Source organism: Hylobates moloch, unplaced genomic scaffold, assembly GCF_009828535.3.
Source record: "Hylobates moloch isolate HMO894 unplaced genomic scaffold, HMol_V3 SCAFFOLD_5, whole genome shotgun sequence".
NCBI lineage: Eukaryota > Metazoa > Chordata > Mammalia > Primates > Hylobatidae > Hylobates > Hylobates moloch.
Window position 1 is genome coordinate 16,026,125 of NW_026652280.1, and position 24,318 is coordinate 16,050,442.

General features: G+C 40.3%; 1 protein-coding gene across 1 annotated transcript in view; it reads right to left on the minus strand.

The window, feature by feature from the left end:
* Positions 1-10,673: 10,673 nt before the first annotated feature.
* Positions 10,674-24,318, minus strand: part of SERPINB12 (serpin family B member 12) — a 49,373-nt gene continuing 35,728 nt past the window's right edge. Inside the window, exons 3-9 of the mRNA XM_032151692.2 lie at positions 21,820-22,005; positions 19,213-19,347; positions 17,943-18,083; positions 16,447-16,564; positions 13,538-13,680; positions 12,072-12,239; positions 10,674-11,078 (exon numbers count right to left, since the gene is read on the minus strand). Coding sequence (XP_032007583.2) covers positions 10,674-11,078; positions 12,072-12,239; positions 13,538-13,680; positions 16,447-16,564; positions 17,943-18,083; positions 19,213-19,347; positions 21,820-22,005 — 1,296 coding nt within the window. The remainder of the gene's footprint in view (positions 11,079-12,071; positions 12,240-13,537; positions 13,681-16,446; positions 16,565-17,942; positions 18,084-19,212; positions 19,348-21,819; positions 22,006-24,318) is intronic.

Genomic DNA, 24,318 nt, shown 5'->3' on the forward strand with positions numbered 1-24,318 from the left:
CTTGAGAAATCTACCAGAGGATGAGCTTCATCCAGTAACCAAAAAAAAAAAAAAAAAAAAGATTGAAGAAACTTTAGCAAAAGACTGATAGCACAAATATATTTTATTATAGCTCTAAGACTAAAGCAAACATGTGACTAAGAGTAGGAAAGTAATATATAAATATTCTATGTTTATATATTCTATGCCAAAGTAAAAAAAAATGACCAAAAATGAGAGGAAATGCTAGAAAGAAATTAGAAGGTAGAATATAAATCTGTTGATTATTACTCAGGCAGTAGATGGGTGTCAAAAGATACCCCTTAAAAATGATAAAAGCCTAAGTAAATAAAAGAGTACGGTGAGGCCATTAGGTCATAATAGAGTATAAAAATAATGTCCAGAACAAAAATACAAACTGTCCTAAATATCACAAGGAAAAATTAAAAAGAGAAAAAATAGTAAAATCGCAAGACAATATGATTCTAAAGTTCATATGGAAAAATAAACAACAAGAATAAATAGGAAACCATTGCAAAGGAAAAGCAACAAAGCTTCCATAATTAAAACACTGATGTTGGTACATGAATAAACAGACCAAAGGAAGAGGCTAGTAAATCCATCAACAGACCTAACCACATATGGAAATTGAGTATAGGATAAATGTGGCAACTCAAATCCCAAAGGGAAAGATAGATGTTGTTGTCGTTGTTGTTGAAGAGGGAGTTTTACTCTTGTCACCCAGGCTGGAGTGCAATAGCGTGATCTCGGCTCACTGCAACCTCCGCCTCCTGGGTTCAAGTGATTCTCCTGTTTCAGTCTCCCAAGTAGCTGGGAAACAGGCACCTGCCACTATGCCCAGCTAATTTTTGTGTTTTTAGTAGAAATGGGGTTTCACCACGTTGGCCAGGCTGGTCTCTAACTCCTGACCTCAAGTAATCTGCCTGCCTCAGCCTCCCAAAGTGCTGGGATTACAGGCGTGAGCCACCGCGCCCGGCCGACAATTTTTTTTAATGGAGTTTATCACCCCCAAGACTAGGGAGTGTCTCCTTCAAGAACTAACCCAAGAATATTAATTCACAGTCCTGGCTGGAGGTAAGAGATACATGTTTTAATAAGTAGTATTGGACCAACTGAATAGCCATTTGGAAAAAGATTAAAATAGTATTCATATTTATCTCATGCCAAGTAAGCTTCAATTGAATCAGAGATCTAAATTTTTAAAATGAAACTATACAGGTAATTGAAAAAAGTATGGGTAAATACCTTAAAACCTGGAAGTGGGGAAAACCTGATTTTAAAAATTTAGAAGCAATAGAAGAAAAAATTGGTATATTCAGCTTATAAAAAAATTTTAAAGCCGAGTTAATAAGCAAAGTCAAAGAGAACTGACAAACCGAGGAAAGGTTTATGCTAATTCTAATACAAAGGGTTAATCTTCCTAACACATAAAAATCTCTTAAAAATCAAGAAGAAATGTACCTACATAGATGTCAAAAAAAAGAACAGACATAACACAGGGAAAGATATGTAAATGACTGAACATGTGATTGCATGCTCATAAATTCACTCAAAACAGAGAAATTTAAATTAAATATATACTACTATAGTATTTTTTAATCTATCAGTTTGGCAGACACCCAAAGCCTTTATGACATTCTGTGGGTGTGGATGTGAAGAAATAGGCAGATACATATTATTGCTAATAGGAGTGCTATGGTGTAATCCTTATAACCAGAATTTAGCAATAGCTAAGAAAATTACATATGCAATTGTACTTTAGCTCAGCAATGCAACTCCTAAGAATTTACCCTAAAGGTCTACCTCCATAAATACAAAGTAGCATATATCCCTCCCTTGTTCCTAAATTGTTGATTCGTGTCATTATTCTTTTTGTCATAACTCTAATTTTTTTAAGCTTTTGTCTTTCCCTTTTTACATTTCTGCGTTTGTCTTTATTATTTTTACCTTTATTTGGGTTTGTGAAGCATGTTGTTCTTTTTTCAAAATTCTGGGGAAAAAACAATTTATGCATTTTAATTATTTTCTGTTTTCTAATAAATGAAATAAAAGTTCAATTTTTTCTCTGTGTAATTTTTTCTACTTAAATTATTGATCACTAGAAAAGGTGTGTTAAAGTTATTCACTATTTTTGTAGATGTTTCAATATCTTCTTTTATTTATATCTCCTAGTATTTTCGAATTATACTATTAGGTGATATTATTTTTTAGTTTTAACACATGGCATCTTTTATCAAACTGAAATATTTATCTTTGTTCTTAGTACTGTTTTGGACTTTGGGTAGAATTTTTTCGATGTTACTTTTGTTATTTCTGCTTTTCTCTTTTTAATACTTCTCCAGTGTCTCTTTTTCTCTATCATTATATTAATCTTCTTTCTACTGTTTTAGAATTGTGTCCTATAAATTGTCTATAAGTAGATCTTTGTCTTTTTAATGCAGTCTTTCTTTAAACTGGCCAATTTAAGACATCCACATTTCTTGAGACTAGTCATATTTGGACTTATTTGCTGTCTTGTTTTATGCTTTGTACACGCTATGCTTTCTTGCTTTCTTTTTTTTTTACATTCCTTTGATTTTTTTTTCAAGCATTTTTCATTCTTTTTCCCTCTACTGTTTTGGAGAATATGCATTCTATTTCAATCTTCAACTGGTTATAGTTTAGTTTAACACAAATATTGTACATAATTTTTAAATTAATGTCCAGGATTAGACTATTTTCCCCATCACCCCCTGAAAAGAACAAGAACCCCAGAGGTTTTATTTCCTTCCTTCCATTCTCCCTATAATTCCCTTTGCACTCCTCAAGCCTACTGTCTTCTACCTCTCAATGTGAGATCATCTAAGTTTTAATTCTTAAATTATTATTTCTAATTTAATCTTCAATCATGTTTTACTCTCTTTTTTGCATCACTGCTACTCATATTCCATACTTTTTGCCAATTCATTTTAAAAAAATTTTTTGGAGCAGAACTTCTGGTCATTCCTTTAGGTTAAAATTTTCAGATGGTAAACTTAGAGTGCTTGCTCATGCATCTTGCCCTCACACTTGAATAAAACTTTTTATGGGTAAATATTTCAGTTGACAGTATTTTTTGCTCCCAGAACTTCAAAATATTGTTCTGTGTCTTCTTGTAGGACAAAGAGAAGCTAAACTCTATATGATTCTCGTTCCAGTTTATAAATTTGACCTTTTAACACAAAAGGCTTTTAGAATATATTATTTTTGCATTTATCTTCTTTAATTTTGGACAGTGTGGAAGTGTGGGTTCTGAACGGGTCCTTTCAAAATGAGAATGCATGACTGTTTTCAATTCTGTACATTTTTTTCTTATTTCTTTGAGTATTTCTATTCTTCAGTTATCTCTCTGTTCTTTTTTCCTGAAATGCCCCTTAATGAATGTTGAAACCCTTTAAACTACCTTACATGATTTTAACATTTTAAGTACTTTTTTTTTTTTTTTTTTTTGAGACAGAGTCTCACTCTGTCACCCTGGCTGGAGTGCAGTGGTGCAATCTCGGCTCATTGCGATCTCCACCTCCCAGGTTCAAGTGATTCTCATGCCTCAGCCTCCCAAGTAGCTGAGATTACAGGCATGCCACCACGCCCAGCTAATTTTTGTATTTTTAGTAGAGACAAGGTTTCACCATGTTGCCCAGACTGGTCTCGAACTCCTGGCCTCAGGCGATCCACCTGCCTCGGCCTCCCAAAGTACATGAACCACCACACCTGGCCAACATTTTTAAGTACTTTTGATCCCTTTATCCTTTTATTTTACATTTTGTACAATTCCACGGCTCTATCTACCAGCTAACTCTTCAGCTATTTTAATTCCATTATTCAATCTACTTAACTGCAATAATCAAATTTATTTCCAGAAACTCTAAATGAATATTTTTTAATAATTCTCTGTTCTTGTTTTATGGATGCTATCAAGTATATTACTTATATATTTTTAAAAATCTCGTTTGACCTGTCAACTCTGTTGAGGCTGATACCCTTTTTTCGTGTGATTATTTTCTACAGTCATGTGGTAGATCTGGGTTGTAGGTTTCTCTTTGTATTTGAGATTCTTCATTAGACTGTCTATGAATACTGCTTTGGGGTTTACCACAACTTGCCTTGGCAATTTCAGGGTGGTAGGGCCTGGATGTGCTTTGGGGCAAGTGTATTAGTGGCTTACAAACCTTGTTGGGAACTTCCACTTCTTGACACTTTCATTGAGTAGTGGTGATACATCTTCTGTATAACATCCAGCCAGACAGCCTGGTTAAAAATCCTAGTTCAATCATTTGCTATCTGAGGGATGTTACGCAAATTACTTAATCTCTTTGTCCCACGGTTTCCTCATTTGTTAAGGGCGGATAAGAATAATAATCCACCTCTTAGGATGAGTGAGAGTGTTAAGTGGGCACATAAAGGTCTTCGACCAAAGCTGGCACACAATAAGCACAAGAAGTATTAGTGTTATTACTGTCCCAGTTCAGATATTTCATGGTTGCAGTCTTATTCTGGATATTGAAACTCATTCCATGCCTGAACCCAACATTGTAAAAAAAAAAAAAAAAAAAAAAAAAACCAGTGCTAAGGGAAAAAACAATTATTAGGTATAGTGAGAATTCTAAATGAGGAATTTCTCTTCTTCCATTGATTATCAATTGAGGTCTTAGTTTTACTGAAGGAATTTTTTTACTGGCTGATATGGTTTGGCTCTGTATCCCCACCCAAATTTCACCTTGAATTATAATAATCCCCAGGTGTCATGGGAGGGACCTGGTGGGAAGTAATTGAATCATAGGAGCAGATCTTTCCTGTGATGTTCTCATGATAGTGAACAAGTCTCATGAGATCTGATGGTTTTATAAAGGGGAGTTCCCCTGCACATACTCTCTTGCCCACCGCCATGTAAGACATGAGTTTGCTCCTCCTTTGCCTTCCTTCCTACCTCCTTTGCCATGATTGTGAGGCCTCCCCAGCCATGTGGAATTGTGAGTCCATTAAACCTCTTTTTCTTTATAAATTACCCAGTCTTGGGTATGTCTTTATTAGCAGTATGAAATGGATTAATCCACTAGCTTTTTGAGTCTTTGACTGCATTGGATGCCACTCAAAACAACATGCATTTAATTTTAATTCCTGTGATGTTTGCAGCATGGTGTCAGGAGCTAAAGATAAAATATATCTGCACTTGCATACACCAAAATAGATCTGAGAATGGTTTTCTGTTCCATGCGTACACAAAAGCCAACCTGCCTAGATATTAAATTCTTTTTTTTTTTTTTTTTTGAGACGGAGTCTTGCTCTTTCACCCAGGCTGGAGTGCAGTGGCGCGATCTCGGCTCACTGCAGGCTCCACTCCCCGGGGTTCACGCCATTCTCCTGCCTCAGCCTCCCGCGTAGCTGGGACTACAGGCGCCTGCCACCTCGCCCGGCTAATTTTTTGTATTTTTAGTAGAGACGGGGTTTCACCGTGTTAGCCAGGGTGGTCTGGATCTCCTGACCTTGTGATCTGCCCACCTCGGCCTCCCAAAGTGCTGGGATTACAGGCGTGAGCCACCACTCCCGGCCAGATATTAAATTCTTTAATCATATATTTTCCCTCAGACTTGCGCACTAAGTTTCACTATCTTCAGAAATTTTGTACAAAACAAAATTTGATGCTCATCTGATTTTTTTTATCCTTTATACATTATAACTATTTCTTTTTTTGCCCAAATGCTGATAGGATTACTTTCTCAATCTTTTAAAGTTTCTTAGCATGTCTGTTTTTGCTCTGCAGAGGGAGGGGGAATCATTCAGTATGATCCTGTGACTATCCAGATTAAAAAGGTTTTCTTCCATCATGTCTTGGATTGTTGACTTTATGCCAATTAGTCTTCTTTTTTCCTGAGAAACACCAAAGTTGTTGGGTTTACTTTCTATTCTCTCTTTATATCTACCAACTTCTCTCTTATTATTTCCTATACATTCTAAGAGACACACTCAAATACACCCTATTCATCACTAACTAAAGTTTCCAGCATGTCAGTTTTGCTTCTTTATTGCCTTTAAAGTCTATTTAAATTCTTCTATGGCATCTATTGCATTTTTTTGTTCCCTAGTGGTCTGTTTTTATCTCATTTAGCTTTTTCACATCTTATCAGAGTTTATCTTCGTGGCATTGCACTCCAGTTCCATAGATTTTGTGTCTCCTTAAATCCTATTAATTATGCCCAAAAGTTTTCTAAAAGCTTCTTCCTGTTCTTGCTGTAAATCATTTTATGAAGTCAGTCTCTCTCTCTCTCTCTCTCTCTCTCTCTCTCATTTATAACATGATATATCTCTTCTTATTTGGCACTTATTTTTTTCATACCTTATACTTTTGTTTCTACTTATTTAATCTTGAACATGGAATGATCTGTTCAGGACCTATGTGTGTCAACAAGAGGTGTGCAAGTTTCTCAGCCCCACTGTTGTGCACTAGATTGCTTTTTAAATCCTTTTCATCTATCTGTAGCTAAAACTTTGTTGAGGCACATGAAGGAAAACAGTATTTAAATGGGAAATTTATTACATTAGAATATGAGCATTTATAAATTAAATATTAAGTATATTATACTTAATATAAATACTATGAATATATTATTATTTAATATTCTTAATAAGTATATTAATATGCTTAATATACTTAAGTACGCACATTTGGGGATATTTGCTGTTTTCATTGGGTAAAAAAAGGATTTGGATTCTTTTCATCGCGTAAGAAGAAAATAAAATGGATTTGGGAAACTAAGAATGTAAGATGAGTGGTGTGGATAAAGAACACATCTGGAATTGGCATTCAACTGTGGAGCAAAGAAATCCATCAAGACAACTGCACAAGCTTCCTCACCCTGTTGCTTCAATTGGACCTCCACCTCGGGTTAATGACAGTGTAATTTTTAAAAATACCAGCATGCAAAAGCTGTAAACAGCAATTAGGAATGAAGCAACACATGTTCTGGCTTGTCCCAGCTCAAGGAAAAAAACTACAGAAGAGTTTGAGGAATATGCACTAGACAATGTATGAAGTTATAAGGAGGACTTGAATTGAAACGCAATTGAACATACAGATTCTGTATGTATTAGGGAGCCTGTTGAGTACTATATGTCAATTTTTCTCTTACCAGAATATTTACAGTCAGCATAAGTGAAACAATTGTTTTTGAATCTACATTACCTCATCTTATTACCTCATATAGCAAGGTTGGCATACCTGTCAACATTGCTATATGGAGGAAACCTTAAACTGAGGAAGTGGGGAGCTCATTCTCTTGTTGATTTAAAATCATGCTCTGGTTGGCTTTCCAGCAATTATATCGGCCTACTGACTGGTAGGTTCTTTCTACCCCTGGGCACCATATTGCTGGGTCAATCTTGCTGGTGCAAGAAAAATGAAGAATCAAGATCTCGCTGTTTGGAGCATAATTTCCAGTGTCTGAAAGGCTTCCATCTAGTGTAGTTCTGCTGGGCTCAGGTAAATATTCTCCTCTTTGTATAGCCTGGGTCTGGGACACTTTAAACAGACAATGTAGATAAAATATCCAAGAACACTGCCACCAAGGATCTTCCTGTCCTTGGCTTCACCAAAGTATTTTATTTCTGATGACTAAACTGCCTAGGATGGAAGGAACAAATGCCTGTCCTCACCTTCTTCCAAGTCATAATTGAGAAGTCATTCAGTCTTCAAATGGCTGCAGAAAAAAAGAAACTAACTAATAAGAAAGACAGAGGGTGAAGGACAGCAGCAAGTACAAAGTAAAGAGATAGACGTCCAAAATTCAAGTTGAGAGATAGTGTGTTTCTGAACTCAGAGGAAGGCAGCAATGGGAGAAAACAGGCAGACTGACTCACTGGCAATGAGATGCAGGTGACCCCTCAATGATGCCTCACTGCCCAGCCTCATGAACTTGTGGTCAGCAGGGACCAGGCACAGTGGCTCAAGCCTGTAATCCCAGCACTTTGGGAGGCCAAGGCAGGTGGATCACTTGAGGTCAGGAGTTCAAGACCAGCCTGGCCAACATGGTGAAACCCCATCTCTACTAAAAATACAAAAATTAGCTGGGCATAGTGAGAGGTGCCTGTAATCCCAGCTACTCAGGAGGCTGAGGCTTGAGAATCGCTTGAACCCAGGAGGCAGAGGTTGCAGTGAGCCAAGATTTCACCACTGCACTCCAGCCTGGGCAACAATGCAAGACTCCATCTCAAAGAAAAAAAAAAAAAGAAAAACTTGTAGTCAGCAGAAATTTCTTCTATATTCTGATGATCAGCTGGCTATCACTCCGGTTTCAGCATTGTCAGTTTTCTTCTTTTTTATATACCTTCATATGTAATTATGATGGAAAGCTGGGAGAAACTATTACTGGGGCAAGATGTATTTTTCCTGTGTAACTGAGATGAATTGTTAGTTTCATAGATTATGTATTTTTATATTTTTGGATGACAGTTTGAAGTTAAATTTATATCCCTAAAAAAATCATTTGGCAACATATCATATATATTTTAACTAATAACAAAAGTGCTTTATTCATTCAGAAGAAACTTCTTAATAAATCAAAGGTTAGTAAAGAATGTTTACTGATTTACATAAAGATTTAAGATTCTTAATTTTCCTCATTATTGTAAATAGATACATTCTCCCTCTCATGCTTCAAAATCTGAGAAATCCCGATGTAAATGAAAAAAAAAATGTGTTTACCAAGTAAAAGAATAAGAACAAAAGAAATGCCAGGCAATGCAGGCCTATATACAGGTCATGGTTTCCAGCTTGGTGTCTGGCAGTGATGCCAAGTCAGACATGGAAACAGCCCCCAAAACGTCAACCCCAAAAGGAACCACAGGGGACATGAAGTTTTTGGTTATCTGAAATTAATTTGACCCATGGGACATGCATTCTGGAAAAGGCACTGCCTCAAACTGTCTCACGTTACCAACGACAAATTGTTTTAGGTCGTAAGTGAGCTTCAACAATGAGGTTGTATGGAGAATGTGGAACTTGTCTCTCAGAGCACAAAGAAATCACTGGGGTAGGTGAGAAAAGGGAGAGGAGGCTAGCATGGGAGCAGGTGTGGTTCACCTGCCTTCTCCAGCAAAAAACTGCTGCGGTCACACTGAACGACTTGGTGGCAGCTGGGAGAAGGAGAGCCACAAGGTGGGCCAAGGAAACTGAGCCACAAGCAAGACCTGAAACCCACCTCGATAGGAAAGAGACTGACTCCAAAGAGATGTGAGTCGGACATTCAGCTAAGACAGAAATTAGGAACCCAGATTACCACCAGAGAACAGAGGCCCTGAGTCCGTGAGTAGGAAAACTCAGGGGTCAGGCCTTCAGTAGACTAGAGCTTGAGATGAGCCAAATGGCCTTCTTGACAAGGATTTCAGGTTTTGTTTTGGCTTTTTGGGTTTTTTTGTTTGTTTGTTTGTTTGTTTTTTGAGGCAGGGTCTCGATCTGTCAGCCAGGCTGGAGTGCAGTGGCGCCATCTCAGCTTACTGCAGCCTCCACCCTCTGGGTTCAAGTGATCTTCCCACCTCAGCCTCCTGAGTAGCCGGGACTACAGGTGCATGCCACCACGCCCGGCTAATTTCCATATTTTTTGTAGAGTCAGGGTCTCAATATGTTGCCCAGGCTGGTCTCGAACTCCTGGACTCAAGTGATCCACCTGACTCGGCCTCCCAAGAAGTGCTGGGATTACAGGCATGAGCCATCATGCCCAGCCAACAAGTATTTCTATGGACACCATGCCCAGGCTCAAGCCTGTTCTCACCATATGGACTGGCATGAGACCTCTCAGAAGACACAAAAGTCCACGCGGCCAGAAGGCAGAGAGAGGGGCACACGGAGGCCAGCCGTCCACGATGCCAGCAGCACTCCTCTCCACACCTGCCTGTGTTGGGTGCATAAGAGGAACTAGCCATAGGTGGGAATTCTTGGAGCTAGGGGGAGGAGAGACAGAGGAAAGTGTTTGATGATAATGTTGGGGGACTCAATAAGGAAAACTGAGATAAACCTCCTCTAAATCCACTAGCCACTTTCCTGGGGCAGTGCCAAAATCACAAGACAAATATCATTCCTCTGCTCTGTGCAAAATGAGTGCTGGTTGGGGCATTCATACGTCTTTGAGCTACCACTTGAATACACCCAAGCCCTACCTTCTCCTAGGTGAAAAGACCTCACAGGACATCTTCCATGCAGTAGCTGTCAAAGGAAGAAACAGGGCATCTTGCCCAGTGATGACCACAATCATAACTACCCCAGAAACAGAGCTGAGTTTCCAAACACGTTCCAGTCAAATATGTTCTCTTGCCGCCCATGTTAAAGTGGCCATCTCTTAGAAATGGTCTAATGACCTGAACTTTTAGGATTCCTTCAAAAGGAGGTAGGTACTGTTCTGAATTGTGTTGACCTTCAGGTCACAGAGGGTGAATTTTCATGCTTGAAAGTTTACGGTAGAGAACAACAGCCCTTCAATACTAACAGATTCAGATGAAAATAAGCTACAGGGTGACAGAAAGATCAAGATAAGCATAAGCTGATGGCTGGAGGATGAAGGGAATGCTTTAGATATTACCAAAAACTCAAATGCCCATCGTATGCCAGGGGAAGATTGTAACTGATATTTTCCTCCAGCTCCAAAGTACTAGACAGTGCTCGCCTTTTAAGGAGAACAGACTCTGCCATAAAAGAGAATGGTTTGGGTTTTGTTGTGTCTAATGAAAAAGAGAAAAGGGTGGTTGGCATTAAACTCCACCCAAGAAGGTAGTGACCTTTCTGAGACAACAGCCCCAGTGGCTGCAGCTGCCTGGGTGCCATTTTCATCCACCTCCACAAAGGTTTTGTGGATAATTTTTGACAAGTACAAATTGGGACTTGGAGAGATTCCGGTAAGATCAGCCCTCGTTCCATCAAAGATATCCGTAATGCCCATGTGTTGTAAAATGGAATTGAGATCGTAGCTGTCTTCCAGGGTGAACTGGGGGAAGGACAGGACCACTGATTCTTCTGACATGTTTTCTGAGCTGCTCCAGGCCTCTATTTTTTCATAGGTGATTTTTCTTTCAAGCTACAAGAGGAAGGAAATAATATTTAGCATCAGATTATGGGACCGCAAAGAATGCCCCCAGTAACTTCAAGGTGCCTGAGTCCATTTCAGCGGGCAGTGACGAGCTTCAAGCCCTTTCCCTAAGCTAGAGAATAGTCTGATTTCATCTAAAACTTCAAGCAAATATCTTTCCTCTTTAGAAGAAGTTAGGGGACAACTCAGGTTCCAGTGTGTTCTGGTGTTTGACAGACAAGTGTTCAAAGCACAGCAAAGCTCAGTCGATTAGTTGGGTGCTGTGGCCAAGCCCTAATTTTCTGAAGTTAAATTTCCTCTTCCATAAAACAGATAATATGATTAAATTCTTGCAAGCATTAATAAAATCATGTATATAAAGTACTTAACACAGTGATAGCACATAGAAAATTCTGAATAATGGTTGTTATTGATGTTGTAACTACTATATCTGCTATATTGGTATTTCTCTCTCACTTTCTCTCTCCTTCTATCTTTATCTCTTTACCCCCTTGGACAATCTGTAGCTGAGCTTCTCCAGCCTTTATTAATTCCTACCTCGCAAGCAATCAATTCTGTTGTCACTCTCTACACTTCTGTCAAGGTACATATTCCCCAAAACAGGATTCAGTTAATTCTTTAATTAACTGAGCTATAGAAAAATGGTATGAGTAAGAGGCCGGAAGTCAGGATATTCAGAGAAAAGGAAAAACTTAAAAACTTCTCAAGTTACTCAGAACCCAGATTCCTTGATTTGCTGAAACAGTGGCAGAGAGCTATGAGATTAAAGAAGAAACTCTAATCCCAATATTTTTGGCATTTGTCGTTAAATTCTAAACAAATGAGGAATAAATATCTAATCTAATTCAGATTCTTATATATTCCTTAATGTCTCTGACAGCCGAGGTACTGTATTTCCTCGAGATGGTAGACAGTAGACAGTGTTGTTCTCTAAAGATCTATCATTAAATATTTTGTAGAGATGTGGAAATGAAGATTTACCTCTTCCAGACCCTTCAGGTTATCTTTAGAGTGAGATGGCAGCAGCACGAACATGCTGAGCTTCCCCTTGGTGTACCTCATTTCCAGGATCTGTGCCTTCACCTCCTCTATGAAGCCAATTCTGTAGAGGCCTTTTTGCGTCATCATCTTCACACTCTTGTTTTCATTCTGTAGTAGTCAAGGTAGGAGGTCACAGGATGGCTATGGGAAGCTCCCAAATTCATATGGCCCCAGCTTCACTGAGGACAGGGGTTCCTAAAGATGAGAAGGTTCTGCAGGAGAAGTCCTGAGCCACACCAGGGATCCAGCCTACAAGAGTCTGCCCACTCATCAGTGGCCCTTACTTTGCCAACACTTTATCTTTCTGTGTCTTTTTTTGTTGTGGCGTGACGGGGATGGGGGCCGGGTGTTTGCTTGTTTGTTTCTGAGACAGGGTCTTGCTCTGTCACCTAGGCTGGAGTGCAATGATGCCATCACAGCTCACTGCAGCCTCACCCTCCCGGGCTCAGGCAATGCTCCCACCTCAGCTTCCTGAGTAGCTGGGGCCACAGGCATGGACCACCACACCTGGTCTCCCTGTGTTGCCCAGGCCAGTCTCAAACTCCTAGTCTCAAGTGATCCTCCCTCCTCAGCCTCCAAAAATGCTGGGTAAGCCACCTCATCTGGCCCTTTCCATGTTTTTTAATCAGTTCTTCAGCTCCCAAGATGACTATTGGTAAACTTACTATCAAAGCATCTCCACTGTTAAGTCAGCAGAAACACACCCTGCCAAGCTGTCCCACCGTAGGGCCTACCCCAGCCCAGCCTCTTGGCCTCACACCACCCCATGCCAGCTGGCCTGGATGACCCCACCACAGCACCAAGGGCAGACATCATTAAGTGAGAATCATCTCCATATTAAATAACAACACCTGCTCCTTCAGAGGGACGGCACAACCCCAGGCACCTTAAATCTCATAATAACCTCAAGGTGGTGGGTGAGGGGTCATCAACCTACAGATGGGGATATTCGGTGCTTGAGAGAAAAATGTATCTCCAGTAATAAGCCAGCTGGCCAACAAGTGGATGGCTGGGACCCAACCCTTTCCGTTTCCTCCCATCCTAAATCTACTAGCTTAGAACACAAGTTTCTGGGGCAAACGCTCACAGATTGAATCCTAATGAATGAATCTGGCTAACTAACTTAGCCTTTCCATTTTTTGCCTCATATCCTAAGTAGAAATCATAATAACACCCATCTCATAATGCTCTTTGGGGGAACAAATCAAATAACAAATGGAAAAATACTCATGCAGGAAGCACTTGGCACAAAAATACTCAGTGAAATGCAGGTACTGGTTCTTATCAACGAAAAATGTTCTTATTGTAAATGTAAGCTGTAACTTTTTGAGTAGACATATTGCAAATCATTCCTAGTGGAAATTAGGAGTTGGCTAGCTAGAAAACCATGAGTTCTGATACAGTACCGCATTTAGACAGAAAGGTGCATCCACCGTGTTTTCATGGTCAAAATATGTTTCCCATTTGGCCTTGAAGTAAACAGCATTCACCAGTACCAGCACAGTGTCAGCATTAATAGCGTCCTCGCTGAAGAGTTCCTTGATTTTACCTAAAAGAAGATCCCAGAGAATATCCTGAGTATGAACTGTATCAAAAGCATTTGTGTAGATAACTTTTTTTTTTTTTGAGACAGAGTTTCGCTTTTGTCTCCCAGGCTGGAGTGCAATGGCGTGATCCTTGCTCACTGCAACCTCTGCCTTCTGGGTTCAAGTGATTCTCCTGCCTCAGCCTCCAGAGTAGCTGGGATTACAGGTGCCTGCCACCATGCCTGGCTAACTTTTTTTATTTTTAGTAGAGACAGAGTTTTGCCATGTTGGCCAGGCTGGTCTTGAACTCCTGACCTCAGGTGATCTGCCCACCTCAGCCTCCCAAAGTACTGGGATTACAGGAGTGAGCCACTGTGCCCGGCCGATAATTCTTTTTAATGCAGCTTATCACCCCCAGGACTAGGGAGTGTCTCATTCAAGAACTAACCCAAGAAGATTAATTCACAATCTCGGCTGGAGGTAAGAGAGGGGGTGATGGGGCAGGGGAGAAACTCTCTCACTCCACCTCGCAGGGTGTCCAATCACAGCACTGTAACAGAAGGAATCTCCTTTGATTCCCTGTATTGCTTGTGTTTGCAACTTGTCAATAGACATCTTATACTATGGTTTATCTTTCAAATTATATAGTTAGTCATCTGACAATATGATAAGCTCCCCTGAGAACAAAGAACTACAATATAAACTTCCTGTCTCAAGCACTCAACATAGCGTAAGATATATGCTTACATATAAACAAAAATACACATAAATGTGCTAGACCATGATATAAAACCTATTTTATAGATACTTTTATATGCTCTTTCTCATTCCATCCCACCTTAATCAATTAATTGATCCATCCCACGATAAGGAGGTATTGTTATCCCTTCTTCATAGAAGAATCAATTGCATCCAGGGAGAGCTGAAGTCACACAGCCAAGAAGCAGTAAGACTGGCGGGAATGGGTCCTCAGGCCTTCCACCTTTGGGCTCGGCTCTGGGGCTCCTTCCACAATAACACAGCCCTAAGCCCCACTTGAAAAGCCCCAGGCTAGCAGGCAATATCCTATCTTTGGGGTACACCCTTTTCTACCTTGAACTACCAGATCACCAGTTACTTGAATGTTTGCAGATGTCTTAAGAAGAAAAGATCTTCCATCTCAAGAAGAGCTCTGCTTAAATCCCATAATAATAGATTAGGTTGACATCATCTACAAAAATACTCTGGAGGAGTTAAGTTAACTCACTAAGGGGAAAGTACATATCCAGGCCTTAATATGAACTTCGTTAAGGAATTGCTTTCCTTTTGACATCTGAGTAGAGCCTTGAAAGAATGGTCATTTTTGTGGCCTATGAAAGAAGGAAGAAGCAATAATTTTGGAATTTAGAGACTTCTCCCAAGGAAAGGCAGGCAGGGGTATCCCATCCCTAAGTCAGTGTGAGAAAAAGAGGAGACAGGGAGAGAAAGTCACCAAATGGAAGGGAGGAACCAAAAGTGTCGCTCTGGTACCAAGGACAGCCTAAAGTAAGTCAACTATCATTTCCCAGCCTCCAGCCACTCAAAATGTATGCAAATGCCTGGGGTCATGGTCTCTCTCTGAAGGCAGGGGACGTAATGCACTACCTGTGCTCTCTCATGCACTCCAAACTTTTCACTGTACACGAACATCCTCGCCAGCCCCACACAATGATCAAAAAGGGGCCTAGTCTGTGTCCAGCAGCCTGACCTGACCCTTCAGGTCACTAACTTTGGTCCTGGAGGGAAGAGTTTATTCTGTTTTTCAAATTCACACATGCACCGGCAGAAGGGAGCATTCTCTAAGCCCCACCTAGATCAGCACTAACGAGGCTGGTGTCCTCCTTTCCCGCCCAGAGCCAGCAAGACCAGAGACCAAAACTGCAATAATAAATAACAGCAATATCTAAGCAGTTTAACTGTTTGATGCTGTTCAGATCATGCTTTTTTGTTTTGTTTTTTTAAATTTCAACTTTTATTTTAGATACAGGGAGTACATGTGCAGGTTTGTTACATGGCATGTTGCTCACAGACAGTAGACATAGTACCCAATAGGTAGTTTTTCAACCCATTCCTCTCTCCCTCCCTGCCCCCAGTTAGTATCTGGAGGGTACATTGTTCCTTGCCATATTTATGCCCATGTGTCCTCAATGTTTAGCTCCCACTTATAAGTGAGAACAATGTTTGCATTCCTGTTCCTGTGTTAATTCATAGGATTATGGCCTCCATTTCCATCATGTTACTGCAAAGGACATGATTTCATTCTTTTTTATGGCTGTGTAGTATTCCATGATGTATATGTACCACATTTTCTTTATCCAACCCACTATTGATGGACACTTAGGTTAATTCCATGTGTTTGCTATTGTGAATAGTGTGGTGATGAACATGAGTGCATATGTCTTTTTGGTAGAATGATCTCTATTTCTTCAGATATATACCCAGTAACGGGATTGCTGGGTTGAATGATAGCTCTGTTTTAACTTCTTTGAGAAATTTCCAAACCGCTTTCCACAATGGCTAATTTACATTCCCACCAATAGTGTATAAGTGTTCCCCTTTATCTGAAGCCTTGACAGAATCTGTCGTTTTTTAACTTTTTAATAATAGTCATTCTGACTGGTGTGAGATGGTATCTCATTCTGCAAACCAAGCTTTGAACACAGTCCACATATGTGAACTTCTGGCCCCCAGTAGACCAGCAATCTGCAAACAGACCAATTTTCTTTAAAATGGAAACCAATACCAGCTCCCGTGCTTTTGGGCTTTCTTACCTTCGGATTGACATTCAACCCAGAAGTTAATCTCTTGTCTGGATTTTTCAGGGTTTTTTTGGAAATCAACACTTTCAATCGTCGTGTGGTAAAATTGAATCACATCATCTGAGTATTCCTGTTCCATTGGAATAAAAGGGAAATCGTGCAATAAAGTCAGGCAGTGATGCTCGTAGTTAGGTGTGAGGCTCTCCTGAGAAGTGTCCCAAGAAAGATTAGCCTGGTCATTTCACATTGCAGGGAGAGGCCTGACAGTTTATAGCCATCCCCAGTCTTAAACTAGCCAGAGACATTTCGGTTTTTGTAGTGACAAATGAGGTTATCGAACATTATTCATGAACAGTCTATAGTTACAACAGGACAAGCCTTTCCTACTGGATATCCTTTTATTTCAACAACCCATCTGTGGAGCCATCCCAAGATAAATACCAAGTAACTTGAAAGACTTGGCTGGAAAATGCTTCTGTTTTTAAGAATTAAACTCCCACTTAATGGTTGCAGAGTTTCTGTTTAGAGTGATGAAAAAAAAGTTTTAGAAATAGATAAGGTGATGGTTACACAACATTGTGAATGTAAGTAATGCTACTGAAATGTACACATAAACATGGTTAAAATGGTAAATTTTATATGTATTTTACTACAATTTTAAAAAAAATCAGTCATGTAATATACCAAACCCATTGGTTTGTGTACTTTTAACAGGTGAATTGTTTAATATATGAATTTATAGCTCATAAAAAGGCTAGTTTTAAAAAATCCAGCGTGAAAAATCTTACTTTCATTGCAAGGGAACACAGTTATTTTGGCCAAAGGAGGCCACCCGACCCCTGGCTGGTCCCGCGCTAACCAGCCATGTCATGTCTTTGCCATTGGTCATATACCCCACATTTATTGTTTAGCACGTGGCTCCTTCCAGTGATTCGAAAGGAAACTGAAGCCCAGATGGAGACACAGCTTGCTCTAGGTACAAAGCTGTTTAGCCAGAGAGACAAGTCCTGTGCCTTTCAGCTCCAAACACCAAAATGCAGTCTCCTCCTGCTACCCCACTCTCAAAACAGCATAGTGAACACAATTGCATTGCAGGGGTAGCCTGATCCTGGCACAAAAGGAGATTCCACAGAAATGTCTTGGGGGCACCTAACAGATAAGGGAGAGAGAAGTGCAGCAACCAGGCACCTTGACTGGGGAAGACAGTCAGGAGAGGATGCCATTACCAAGCCCACACGTGCTCCAAAGCCTCCATTACTCACACAACCCTTTTCCACCCACTCTATTCCACCCACAATGGGCCCCGTAAACTGCTCAAGTTGAACACTTGGAAGAGAAGAAAAGTGTAGGACTGAAAGAGGGAGGTCCTGGACACCTCACCAGTCCACAGCGCATCATCCTGTCAAAGAGGTTTGTGTTCTAGATGGCAGGTGAGTAACCCAGCTACTCCCTGATTTTTAAATAGTACGCTACCTGGTAACTTTAGTCACCATTCGTGTGCAACTCACCTGACAGATTGGGAATTCCTGCTCTTCATAAAGCCTGTTGGCAATACTCAGTGTGTAATCAGTCTTGATCCTGTCTAATTTGGAGAGAAGCTGCCCAAAGTAGCAGCTGACCAGTCCGCTCTCATTGTTTAAGGACTCAGCCTAAGGAAAGAAGAAACAAAATGTGACCTTCACTGTGTCTATCGGAAGAGCTAAACACCACTAAAGGATACGTGTTTTGTACAGAAGCAAGATGGAGCTTCTTAGTAAGATGTCAGTTGTCTCTGTTACCATGCGGGGGGAAGTGAGCTGGGAAGAACAGAGGAATAGAGGGTGAGAAGTGGTCCCAACAGAAGATTATGGCTCCCGCATCTATATAAAGATCATCCAGGAAAAATATGTCTGGGGAACTCAGCAACACTCACTATATTTCAGACTCACACACCCTGATTTTCTTTATACTTAAAAGAGGCCAGGCGCGGTGGCTCATGCCTGTAATCCCAGCTACTCTGGAGGCTGAGGCAGGAGAATCGCTTGAACCCGGGAGGCAGAGGTTGCAGTGAGCTGAGATCAGCCCACTGCACTCCAGCCTGGCGACACAGTGAAACTCCATCTCAGAAAAGAAGTAAGAAATAGAGAGAGAGAGAGAGAGAGAGAGAGAGAGAAAGAAAGAAAAAAAAAGAAGAAAGAAAAGAAAGAAAGAAAGAAAGAAGAAAGAAGAAAGAAAGAAAGAAAGAAAGAAAGAAAGAAAGAAAGAAAGAAAGGAAGAAAGAAAGAAAGAAAGAAAGAAAATCATCTCTCCACCCTCTTCTTAAACTTTCTAAGATAGGGGGATGCATACCCTGGAGAATATCTTTCCTCCTCCTGGCATGAGGCAACCAATAAAAGTTTTGTCTGTCAGCGCAGATTTCAGCACAAAATGGAACAAGCAGAGGTGGAGGGAGACAGTAAGAATTCCACAGCTGACCCTACCCCTTACCACCTTTATCTTTGACCATGCTCTATGCTGGGGCCCTGTGGCCTGTAGAAGCAGATGAGTGACAGAGTGATGATCTAGGTTTCTTTCTCATAAGCAGAAGATACCAGATCCTACTCTTTAGGAAACTAGCTCATAGCCAAGGACATCTGAGATCCATACTCAGAAAGGAATCACAGATCACATGAGGTTATTGCTGTTGATGGTATCCAGAGTCTAATATTTGGGGATAAGCAACTATCACCAAATATCCTACAGCCAGAATAAGTAGTTTGTAAAAAAGAAGGGCAAGAGTTTCCTATGGTGGTGACTCACCTGCTGATCCAGAGACTCTGTCATTTTTTTCTGCCCCTCCAGAGAGCTGTCAGCTAGCACTTTTTGTTTGTTGCTTTTCAGACAAGGGTCAGGTTCTTTGCTTTCATTCTGGGAAAATTCGTTGAAGTGTAGTATCTGCGTGATAATGGGATGGGGTCTTTCAGATAGTATGAACACAGGGAAGCCTGAATAACTTCAGAAACATTTTCATAATGAGACAATGACAATGATTACATAGTCAAACAAAACAATCAACAACAGTTTAAAGGACAGTGGGTGCTTCTGTCCTTGGGTTGGGAGGTGGAATGGAGGAGAAGAACCAACTGCTACCCTGGGAGAGCATTTATGAATAAATATAACCAAACTAAAAGAATATAGAGGTATCCACAAGCTAAATGTAGCTATGGAGCATTTCATAGATACCCAATCTGAATTGACTGTAAGTGCAAAATACACACCAGATCTTGAATATAGTATAAAAAATAAAATAAAATAGCTCATTAAAATTTTTATATTGATGATATGTGGATATATTTTGCATATACTAGGTTAAAAAATTATTATTAAAATTAGTCCCACCTGTTTCTTTTTACTTTTGTAACACAGTTACTAAAAATTTTTAAATTACTATGTGGTTCTCATTATGTTTGTGTCAGACAGTGCTGATCTAGAGTTTCACATGAATCAAGGGAGTGAGGACAGCAAAAGACAAGTTATCCAGAGCCTGGTAGAAAGGTAGGAGACAGGTGTCATATCCTGTACTACTCAGACCCATTTGGTCAGCAGGTGCCCCCAACTGCCTAAGAAAGAACATCTGAATTCTGCCCTGCAAGATGCAAACCACACTCTAAAGCTAAGTTTTGCTAATGGAATAAGAAAATAATACACCAAATCTTAAGAGATGAATAAAGCAGAATGACCCTAGAAACACATTCTGTCTTAATCCATAAATTCTACTGCTCCATATTCAGGGGAAGCAGCCTGATTTGTGCATAACCCCTGCACTATGTGCTACGTCCAAGGAAGTATAAGGCCAACCATGGGAACTTGTAGTTTATTTGGGGATTTGTTCTTATCGCCTTCATTTATTTATTCCAGAAATGTTTATCAGGTGCCTACTGTAAGCCAAGCACTGTTCTAGGACAAAAATCCCTGCCCTCTAGGAGATTATATTCTAGTGGAGGAGGCATACAAAAATCAAGACACATAGTAATTAATTTCTGTATGCAGTATGTTAGACAGTGGAAAATGCCACATGAAAAAAAGGTATCCCTTATGGGTTGGAGGTCAGGATGCAGCACTAGATTAGGAGGTCAAAGTAGGCCCCGTATAGGAGATAAACACTGATCAAAGTCTTGAAGAAGAAAATGAGCTGAGGTCACTTACCAGGGGAAAGAGCCATCAGGCAAAGGGACCCAGAGCAAAGGCCCCAAGATAGGATGGGCATGGCTTACCCAAGGAAGCCAGGAGGCCGGTGTGACAGGTACAGTGAGGAGGGATGAAAGTGAGAGATGGAGTCACAGGGCTTAGCTGGGATTCAGATCTCCAGATCCTTGTGGGCCATTGTAAGGACTTGAACTGCTATCATGAGTGAAATGAGAAATCCAGGTTTTTGAACAGATGAGAAATAGAATCTGGCTCAGGTTTTAAAAGGGTCTCTTGGGCTGCTGTGCAAAGGATAGATTGCCAATGAGAGCAGGAAAGCCCATCAGGAAGTTGCTGCAGTATCCAGGTGAGAAAAGATGGTGGTGGTTCAGACCTCAAGGAGACTGGGAGAAGTGCCTGGATTATGGATATCTTTCAAAAGAAAAGCCAACAGAATTTTCGAACAAACGTGGTGTAAAGTGAAAGAGAAAGAGTCCAGGAGGACACCAAGCTGTCTAGCCACTGGAGCCATATATGGTACTTAATGAATATTTATTTAATGAAATGAGTGAGAGAGAAGACATATACACATACTAAAAATCGCTAGCAATATTGGTATTAGTGATCATAGAGTAAAAGAGTGACAGACATGCATACAGAGATAAAGATAGAGATGAATGAGAAAAGCTGCCAGACATGAAGTTGGGGAGCACCCTAAAGAAGGTAGAAGTGGCCAGGCGCAGTGGCTCATGCCTGTAATCCCAGCACTTTGGGAGGCTGAGACGGGCGGATCACAAGGTCATGAGATCGAGACCATCCTGGCTAACACCGTGAAACCCCGTCTCTACTAAAAATACAAAAAATTAGCCAGGCGTGTTGGCGGGCGCCTGTAGTCCCAGCTACTTGGGAGGCTGAGGCAGGAGAATGGCATGAACCTGGGAGGCGGAGCTTGCAGTGAGCCGAGATAGCGCCACTGCATTCCAGCCTGGGAGATAGAGCAAGAATCCTTCTCACAAAAAAAAAAAAAAAAATAGGTAGAAGTTTAAGTGAGACTTTAAGAATGGTAGGAACGAAGAGGAAGTAAGGTGGGGAAAATACAAATAAAGACTCAGAGACAGGGATGGGTTCTGACCAAGCCCAGGGTGCAATAAGCCCCTTGGCTTGCCTGAGTGGGATTAGCATCTGACTTTGAGTGTGGACCCAGAGTTTAGGACCCTGTATAGCACCCTAGTGGACACGTACCTCATCAATCTGACGTGCACTATCATTTCTAGCGCCCAAGCGGACCATACCAAGGGCAGCTGAGAGGCTCAGGGGAGAGAAAAATATGTTTTTATGACGATCATCTTTGCTTATTTCTTGAAAAAGATCAAAGCAAAATTTGGTATTTGCTGCAACAAGAGAGTCCATTGTAAAACTTATAACGATCTAAAACCAAAAAAAAGGAGAAGGAGAAAATGGTGATTGGAAGAAAATAAGTGAACAAACAATTTTATTTTACATACCTGAAATACAATCATGCACAATTATTCAGTATGCTATTAAGAACTGGAAAACTAAGGTCATTATCACCCCTGTATATAAATATTGGTGTTGATATTGATATTGATAGACAGAGATCTATTTTCATTTAGTAGTGTCAATTCATTTCCTGGGTCTGCCATAAGAAATTACCACAGACTGAGTGGTTTAAATAGCAGGAGTTTATTCTCCCATGGTTCTGGGGGACAGACATCCAAAATCAAGATGTCAGCAGATTTGGTTCATTTCAAGACTCTCAGGAAAAATCTGTTTCATGCCTCTCTCTCAGCTTCTGGTGGTTGCCAGCAAACTGACATTCCTTGACCTGTAGACAAATCACTCAAGTCTCTGCTTCCATCTTCACATTCTTCTCTTTATCGTCCATGTATGTATCCAAATTTCCCTCTTCTTTTAAAGACAGGGAAGGAGACCAGGATAAGTATAGACATAGGTGGGTTTGGAGATTTGGTATTAAAAGTTAAGAGACCTCCCAACAGAAGGTTTCTATATACTCGGAGAAGTAGGCCATGAGATCATCTACTAAGTGTTAAGGTCGAGGGAAAAAAGAAGGTAGGAAAGAGGGGAAAGTGGAGGTTTGATTTTTTTAAATGTTTAATAAAGATTAGCCTAGCAGTAGTAATGTCTTCCTCTTCAACTAGCTTGTGGCTAACACTCAATTAATTTGACTCAAGAAATCAGAAATGGGATATTTTTATACCAATATTAATAAAGGCAAAAGTGCTGTTATGATGTCAAAAAAAAAAAAAAAAAGACAGCAGTCATTGAATTAGAGCCCATCCTAAGCCAGTACAACCTCATCTTAATTTGACCACATCTGCAAAGACCCTATTTCCAAACAAGGTCATATTCACAGGTAGAAGGATTAGGACTTAAACTATATTTTTAGGAGACATAATCCTACCACTTTGTGGTAGAACTCCCTTTATTCATGTAAAATGAAGCCAAAGGCTAACATTCTTTATTACCAAGTTAGCAGCCAAGCAAACATCATCCCATCTCATTCTTCTCCACAGGTTGTGGCTGGTTCTGCTTACACCTTTTGCCTGTACTCTCCCCTCATTGCTCTGTGACTGAGGATATGCCCAGCAAATTCCCATAGGTCATGTCCCTTGTTAACATTCTCACCGCCTTTTGACTCGTCCCACATGCAAACTACAGAACTTGAGGCACTTTAGTCAGTCATTCATATTGTTCAAGACACAATAAATCTTGAATGATGCTGGGGGTTTTGATGTCACCAGGTGTACTAGTCCATTTTCACACTACTACAAAGAAATACTAGAGACTGTGTCATTTATAAAGGAAAGAGTTTTAATTGACTCACAGTTCTGCATGGCTGGGGAAGCCTCAGGAAACTTACAATCATGGCGGAAGGAGAAGGAGAAGCAAGGACTTTCTTCATTAGGCGGCAGGAGAGACAGCGAGAAAAGGAGGAACTGCCAAACACTTATAAAACCATCAGATCTCGTGAAAATTCACTCACTATCACGAGGACAGCATGGGGTAACTGCCCCCATGATCCAATCACCTCCCACCAGGTCCCTCCCTCAACACGTGGGGATTATGGGGATTACAGTGTGAGATGAGATTTGAGTAGGGACACAGAGCCAAACCATATCACCGGGTTCAATGTCCTCTTTTGACAGTGTAGAACTACAGATAATATAGAACCAAAGTAAGACAGTGACTTCCTAAGAACAGGTATCTTGCCTTCACCACCCAATCTATTCCAGATTATCAAGAGAATATGTAGATCTCACCACTGACCTATGCCTCTCAAATGAAATGCCTTTTCTTTTGTCTCTTTGCCTATGGATATTGTGTATTTCCAAGATAGAAATGTAAATCCTCTTATTTGTGCTTTTATCGTCAGATACAGCACACCATAAGCATGAAGAAATATTGCTGCATTGAATGGAATGGTGTAATTTGTTTTAACACTTTCCCAGTTAATATAGACTTTCTTAGCCTGTAAAACCTAATTCAAAAAGATAACATTATGTAACTTTTTTAAAAATGTGTCTAACATGTGCCAAATATCTTACATGTGTTAGCTTTAATCCTACAACTCTGCAAGGTAGACATGATCATTCCCTCTTTTTCAGAAAAGAAAACTGCAGAATCAAATAGCACATATATTTGGCCCCAAACTAAGTAATCTTTCTACTGTATCTATCATTTCTAAGTTGCCCCTCAACT